Source organism: Anarrhichthys ocellatus, unplaced genomic scaffold, assembly GCF_004355925.1.
Source record: "Anarrhichthys ocellatus isolate YVR2014 unplaced genomic scaffold, GSC_Weel_1.0 scaffold1, whole genome shotgun sequence".
NCBI lineage: Eukaryota > Metazoa > Chordata > Actinopteri > Perciformes > Anarhichadidae > Anarrhichthys > Anarrhichthys ocellatus.
In genome coordinates this window covers 1,439,004-1,447,112 of record NW_022280031.1, presented here as the reverse complement: position 1 = coordinate 1,447,112, position 8,109 = coordinate 1,439,004, and the positions used below count along the sequence as shown (strand labels likewise).

General features: G+C 41.2%; 1 protein-coding gene across 3 annotated transcripts in view; it reads left to right on the top strand.

Annotated features, from left to right (window-relative positions):
* Nucleotides 1–3,382: 3,382 nt before the first annotated feature.
* Nucleotides 3,383–8,109, top strand: part of tox2 (TOX high mobility group box family member 2) — an 86,867-nt gene continuing 82,140 nt past the window's right edge. For all 3 annotated transcript variants that reach the window (XM_031853284.1, XM_031853273.1, XM_031853265.1), the window contains exon 1: nucleotides 3,383–3,996. In XM_031853284.1, the coding sequence (XP_031709144.1) occupies nucleotides 3,904–3,996 (93 nt within the window). In that variant the 5' untranslated portion in view covers nucleotides 3,383–3,903. The remainder of the gene's footprint in view (nucleotides 3,997–8,109) is intronic.

Here is an 8,109-nt window from a genome sequence, read left to right as displayed (position 1 = left end):
AATATGTGTTGTTTAACATTAGCTTTAAAAACGTCTGAGACAAAAGAAGAGGGGCAAATATCTCATAGTGTGATAAAAGCAATTTTAAATGATATACAGTGATATAAAACAACAAGCAAAGGAGAAAATTCACAAAATACCCAGACAGACTGTGTCTTGAGATAAAGGGAAGAATTATTTCTCTGGTGTTGTTTATTGCTCATCTGTGGTGATAAGTGCACATTTCCAAGCGGAAGAAGAATTAACAGCTCACTTAAGTGCAAGAGGAGAAATCTAAGTGGCAAAGTAGAAATGGAAGAAATGTATTTATCTTTGTCTTGTGCCACTCTTCGTAAATATTTTGTTTTAAAGTTAAATTGTGCACCAATTTGAATAAAACTGTCATTTTCCTCCCCGAAGACAATTGCTTCTTTAAAAGCACAAAGCATTACAGAATATTACTGAGTTCCTTTGCTTTAAGAACTGAAATCTTTCGAGGACCGAGAGTAACCGCGTCTAGAAGTTATCTTTCATCAAAAACGAAAATTTGTAATCAATTCTTTAAAAGTAAGATCACTTAAGCTGAGAAGAAGTTATAAAACCAGTACTGCTGACATCATCTAAGTACCGACCAGGTTGTTTAATGGAAAATATTGTTTCATATTTTCTTCTCATTTCCTGGTGGAACAGGAGCGCTTACCGAGGCAATAAAAAGTGTTTGTTCTTGCTAATTGCTCTGAGTGGATGCGTGCATTTCAAGATGGTAGGCTAGACGATGTGATTTGCATCCCACGTTGGAAAAAAATTGTTCTTGAGTGTGTGTCACATCTTTAAAAGTGTGTGTGACTTTTCTCTCCCTGTGTCATCTCCCCTTTATTTACATGTTACACCAGTCTGAGTCCCTCCCCCCACTAACTAATTCCAACCTGTGTCTCACTTCTTTCTTTTTTCCTCCCATTTATCAAATTTCTTCCACCCCCGCTTTAAAAAAAAAAGAAAAATCAAACATTCTCTGTGGCATAATTCCCTTTCTGTCTGGCCAACACTCTGTGTTACGCAGCGCTGCAACACAAAACACTACACACATTCCTTTCCCATGAGGCCATGAGTTGGCCTGTGCCAGACACCCCTGTGTACTGTATATTCTGCAGTGACCGAGAGACCGAGCGAACAAGTGACAGTAGGAGAGAAAGTGAGAGACGGTCAGAGAAGAATCAGACAGACAGCGACACAGAGGTGCAGAGTGAGGAGAAATCGGCATCTATGTGACAGTTAACCTTATGAGCTTGGATTCAGGACAGCCTGAGCTGGCAGCTGAAGGCAGACCTCCACAGCGAGCCCACGGTGCGACCCATCTGTGCCTGGTATTAAAACAGGCTCACACCCCAGGGCCAGAGCCACCATGCTGCGTAATATCTACACAGACATAGGCACAGTCCTGAGGGGGCCAACAAGTCACCCACCGGGATGACAATGGCAGCTTGGTTAACACAAACACACACACACAAAAAACAACCTCCCACACATGTACCAAAAGCACAGAGAGACTAATACACACATTGACAAGCAGAAACACATTAATGATACTTCCCTACACGTATGAGTGAGCACATAACACCACTCCACCCCATTCTTGTGAGAAGTGTGATACACATTTGGCTGTGAGTGGTGTTATTTTGCCTCTCCGCACCTATTTGAAGCTCCACTTGGACATTGTTCTGTGTTTACATCCTGTTGTGTCGACCACTGCGTGCGTATGTTTTGCGTTTGTCCAGCTGTGTGTATGCAAGGGTCAAATCTGGAGCACGGTAGCAATATATATTATCTCAGCGTCCATGAGAAGCCGATTTATTCTCAGTGTGTATTTAAACCGGCCTGCCGGATAGAAGACCGGCATCACAACAAAATAAAGTGAAAAGAAGTCAATGATACCGAAATTGCTGCAGGCATTGCATTTAAAATGACAGTTTAGCATGAACTTCTTAACCTAAATTATGGCAGAATTACACATCATAACAAGTGGTGTCGACGTGTTTTACAGGTTTAGAAAGGGAAAGCAAAACACAAATTCATGCCTTTATGATATGTTTTAAACCCCTATTGTGTTGCCTTATGATTATCACTAACAGGAAGTCATATTTCATTCCTGTTGAAGACTATATTTAAACAAACTACACATGTATTTGGCCTTTGCTTCTCTAAAGAGTTATTCCTCGCTGGCTCTCAGCTGTGGCCCTCCTAACATCTAACGTGTAGCTCTTTTAATGGACATCCTTGACAGTGCACTCACTGACATTATAAAGAAACAAAAGGAAAATGTCAGATTTTCTTGTCTGGATTATAGGAAGACCCCAATCATACAAAGCAAATGAGGCTTCTAGCTGCTTGGAACCTTTTTTCCTCCTTGAATAGCTTATAGTTACAAAAACGTTTTATCCGCATTGTATAACAACATGGCATGATATATTAGTGATCTGATATTTACAACATTACATCTGATGGAAATGTTTTAGATTTTTTCATTTACACACATTTCTTTAAAATTCAGCCTGACATATTTCTGTTTGTATTTTTTTATCATTGGAAACTTTTGGTTCTTGAGTTGTAGGATTTATTTCATCTTAACAATGTAACATTAAAAGTACCATGCTGTAGTAGACCAGTCATGTCATGTAACTGAGTACATTTTCTCAAGTACTGTAGTACAATTTCAAGGTGGTTTTACTTGAGTATTTTCATTTTAGGCCAATTTTTACTTGAACTCCATGACAATTCAAAGATAAATATTGTATATGTTTATCTAATGACTACATACTTGTTTCTTTGCAACTAACATTTTACGTTGAAAACATATTATCAGTTTATAAAAAGTACTCTATAGTAAATACTCAAATTTAGCTCAACCTCGACAGTAAAGTCAGTGATAATATTCCATAGAATAAAAATAGAGTAGCATAACACACACACACACACACACACACACACACGCACACACACACACACACACACACACACACACACACACACACACCACAAGGGTATGTTTCTGCATTAAGTGATTTTACTTTTGACTTTAAATGTATTTTGTGTATACTTTTATACTTCTCCTTAAAGGGCCAGCGTGTAAGATTTAGTGGCATATAAAGGTGAGATTGCAGATTGCAACCAACTGAAACTTCTCCCCGTTTGCCAAGCGTGGAGGGGAACTACGGTGGCCAATACGAAAACACAAAAAGCGAAAATGCAAACAACAGCTTTGGTGCCCCCCCCCCAACTGAGAGGGGACAGTTTGAGAGGACTCACTCTCCACTAACCCCCCCTGCCAATCCTCCCAGCCTCGCTGACCCTCCTCTCCGCCTGTTCCTCCTCTGACCGGTAGAGGTCGCAGCCTAGCAGTCTCTCTGCGGACGGGAACGCATGGATGTAACTGAGCGCTCCCACATGACAAAGCTACAGCGCGCCTGGAAACCAGGAACGGACCACGGGGCGTTTTTGTTTGTTTGTTAGAGAGAACGCATCGATAAGATCCATTCTGCGTCTTTACCTGCAGCACGGCTCGGCTGTCAAACAACTTCAGTGACCGTTTGGGTTTTTGTTTGCTTGTGACTACTAACGGACAGCACCTCTCTCGTTCTCCCTCTCTCCCGGTGAACTTTATAGGGATGTTATATCAGAGCATCACCGCGCTGAATGCCCAGACAGTGCTGAAGAAAGTGTAGGACGGATGTGAAGAGTGAACTACTAGAGAGACTTGATCCTCTTCGTCTACTACTTTTCGTTCGGTTTAACAGACGAGAAAAGGAGAGTGAGGGCGCGCGCGCAAGAGAGAGAGAGAGAGAGAGAGAGAGAGAGAGAGAGAGAGAGAGAAGTCGCTCAGGTTTTTTGGAGCTAAGCTTTCATGCCGTCAGTCTTGCGGACTCTGAGATGGACGTCAGATTTTATCCAGCTCCCCCTTCAAGCGTGGGTTCATGTACGTTACCGACTGACTCCGGTTTGGACTATTACCACTCCAACAAGGTAACGATTAGCTCTACTTTACGAGCTTATCATAGTCGGTCCGATGCTCAGCACTCGGTGTAATGATGCATGCGCGCACAGGAACATTGCTTACACATGTGTTGTCCATGTATAGAATGTGTAGGAAGACCATTAGTGGCGAGTGCTGCTCGTTCAGTTCCCTCTGGACGGATTAGATCGAAATGAGCTCACGAGCTGCGTTATCACTGAACTTTGTTTTATTTCTGATGTGCAGATTGATTTGAACAGAGCAGAAAAGCACACCTGACACCTGTTCTAAACTCTCGCGCTTCCTTTTAATTAGAAATTGCTAATCTGGATAAACTACTGGTACGTTGTCCTGTGAGCTGAGTTGGAGCGCACCACTCTCTCCAGCGCACTGGAGCTGAATGCTTACAAACTGAATATGTGGCTTTTCCCCCCCTCTGAATACATGTAAACCAGAAAAAAACCATTCCCTGTATAATTTAAACCTTGCCTACCAAAGTGCGGAAACTCGCTATCTTATCTGCTCCACACAGGTTCCCACATGGGTCAATGCACAATTAGTCCAATAAACAGCTATCAAGATTGTGTCTAAATGTGACAGTGACAGCATGTTATCGATCGGGGTTATTTGTGATGCTCCAATGTGTACATAGTTGCAGCTTGTAACTGACCAGTCTGTATTTTCATTTCATTTTATTCCTATTTTGTCTCATTGCTCAATAAAAGTGTTTCCATGAAGCATATGGACTCGCATGTTGCGCAGGCTTTAACAACTTTTTTGCGCATAGATCCAATCTCGTCAGTACCCAGATAATAACTTTTTGGAATTCATTATTCATTAGCAATCTACAAAGAAATCAGCCGTTGTTGTTTGTAATTCTAAAGGATGAAATATTGGAAATGATCAGCCTGTGTGTTTCTATCACCGTGCGTTTTTACGCACGAAATCGTATCCAGTATTACTGGAACGTCAGACACTTTTATTGGTAAATTGAAGTGGGAATAGCTGTAAATGAATTGTCACCTACAAGCTTCCTTTTGAAGGAAAGCACCATAAAATATATTAGCACCAGTCGTTTTTGGAGAGCTAAACATTGTCAAGTTTCCTGAATTATGTAGTTCTCGACATTTCTGTTAAATGTCATGGAGCCTACTGTAAAGAGATCACTTTTTCACTGCTCCACTCCTTCCATGTTATGTACATGCGCGCTGATGCTTTGTAAAGATTTTTGCATTTATGCAAATTAGAAATTTACAAAACTGCCAAATAGTCCCAAGATTACAAGTCACAGGCAACAATGCCAGCTTTTTTTGTTTTCATTTGGTCTGGGTAAAACTTGTTCAAACATTTGGCAGAGCTAGAAGAAAGCATTATATACCCGCAGCCATTCAAATGGGTTTGCTTGCCTTAGCACCTGGAAGGAAGCCAGCAGGCAGTTCACATTTGCTGATGACAAAGTGAAACATTATTGCACAGTGCAATGTTTGAATTGTTAATCTCCCCTGTTCATACACACAGTCACCTGTATGCATACATGAACAACACACGTAGACACACACTCTCTCACGCCCGCACTCGCTTGCAGAGAGGTTTGAATTACAATACATGAGACTAGTCATTCCTCAACCCCCTAACCTACTGTAACATCAAACCCATTAAACCCTAAGTCTGAATTTGAGTTTAAATCATACCTTAAATTATTAATAAAGCGAGCCCTAGCAAAATATTCTCACATATAAGGGCTTTGTGTAATTGTTCTTTCCTTGTGATAATGTTACAATGTTCACGGTTGTGTGTGTGTGTGTTGCCAAGTCTAGTTCACACAGAGGCATACGCACAGTAGCTGCTGAGGACGTATATTTAAGATCACAACGCGACGTGGCCCTCCGACCAAGGCCAATGTTTCTGGTGTTGTAGCGTTAACACAATGAGCCGCACTAGCTATCATGATTCAGCGAGCGTAGGGGTTGTTGGGCCGGTACGAAGCAGGTTTGGGTTTCAAGGACAGAGTCATATCACATTGTCATTACTAAAGTAACGGCTGCGACTAAGATGTAAAGTGACATGTTATCTGTGCTGTGTCGCCTCCGCCGCTACACATAAACACACTGTTGAATAATGATGCAGGGGCTTTATGTGACGTTTTGGCAATAGCGCATCCTTTATGGCGGTTTCATTTCAGGGAAACTTGCAAAGATGATAAAAAAACAAGATATCTTTTCGTATTTCACTGTCATTATGTAGTTAGTTATAGCTACTGCATGCAGGGTTTCAGGGTTTTTTGTTGGCATATTTCACAGGAAATTGAAAGAAATGATTTTAAGTTATTAATCTTTGTATTGAGAAGCAGTTTTTTAGGGTACGAACAGGTTAAAACCCTCCCAATCGAAGCCTCCTGGCAGCGGTTGATTCACAATAGTTTACACCTGAAACAACCATATATATATATATATATATATATATAAACTTACTAGTGTGGTTATGCATTACTGAACAGTATAAGATACACTAACCAGGAAGTGAGCATAATACTAAGTGGGAAAGTCCATATATATAAGCCCAGCACTTCCTGTCGTAGTGTAAACTCAAACACATCTATTTCTGACTAACAGGCTGTGTGAGACTGACTTTACGTGTGTGTGTGTGTGTGTGTGTATCCAGGTATTCATGCCGTTGTCTACCTGAAAGGGTTCATAATTGAGGAACGTAAAGAATGTGTAAGCTTAAACTGGTTCGAAGTGATCAGCCACATTCAGACTGATGATTAATTGATGCCTGCCAGGACTATGGATCACACTGACAGGATAGGTCAATACCTCAAATCTGTGAATGCACTTGACCTTTAGATTTAGGCAATGGTTTGCCTGCAATTACACATTAAACATCAGCAAAATACAGTATGTAACAACATAAACGTGCAAATCAAAGGTCTGATGTACTTTAGGCTTTTATTCCCTTTTTCAAACACAAAAGAATGAGGGGATTATGTCAGACAAAAATGCCATTGTGCTTTTCTCCATTTCATTGTAAATTCCTCGATAAAACAACCTGTGCGTCCACATTTCAGAACAACACATGAGAGGAGCATCGATTTGTATTTTTGCTGTGAACCCCACGGCTCCGTTGCTCTTCTCAACTCCATCCAACTCGCATTGTCCTGCACTTGCACAATCACCGTGAGTCATCTTTACTTTTCGCCCAAGATTTCTCCTAATCTTTTTGAAGCCTCTCTGTATCTTTCCTCACTGAGTGGGAGGCTTGTTTGTTCAGTGTACACTCAGCTGCGTATACCAGCGCTGAAGGCCACTTCTTCGCAAATGCCTGTTTTAGCGAGAGACTATTTGTCAAATGCATTATGACTTGTGCATACCCCCGGGCAGAATCACTCTGTTGAAATGAAGTTGGATAGATTATTGTAGCTGTTCCACTTTCTCCTCATCCCTCTTCCCTCTAACAACACGGTGCCCAAGAGAGAGGCTCTCAAGTAATTATACTGTAGTTATTCTGTATGTTTATAATCCAATGGTTTGCAGATGTTATCCTTTACAAAGTTGCAGTCTGTTCCAAGTTACTGTATGTTATTTATATATGCTGCCGAGTCGTTTTTCACCGCAGTGCGGAGCGAACGCTTTATTGATGCACAGTTTGTGTGGTACTCACAGAAGTGATATCTCATTAAAAGCATTACTGCGTTTGACTGTATGTGCGCGCATGTGTGTGAGTGCGGTGCATACTTAATTGCTAATACACCTCCAGGCGAGACATATGTAACGCGCTTAACAAGAAAACCCTGATTCAATCATTGATAGAGGCTTTCCCACGTTGTACTTTGTCATGCCTCGTTGTACATCTTCATATAAGTGCAAGTAACAAGCAGCTGACATTTGTCCACCTAAAGAGCAATGAGGACAGTTTTTTTTTTGCAGAGCACGTACCGCCCCTTTTCAAGTGGTCCGTTCCATTTTCCCCCACTATCCAAATCACTGTATTAGTCATGGGATACTTCAAAGTATGGACAGGCAAAAATATTTTCCATGTTAAATTCTCAGAGTTTTTTTCTTTCTTTCTCTCTCTCTCTCTCTCTCTCTCTCTCTCTCTCTCTCTCTCTCTCTCTCTCTCTCTCT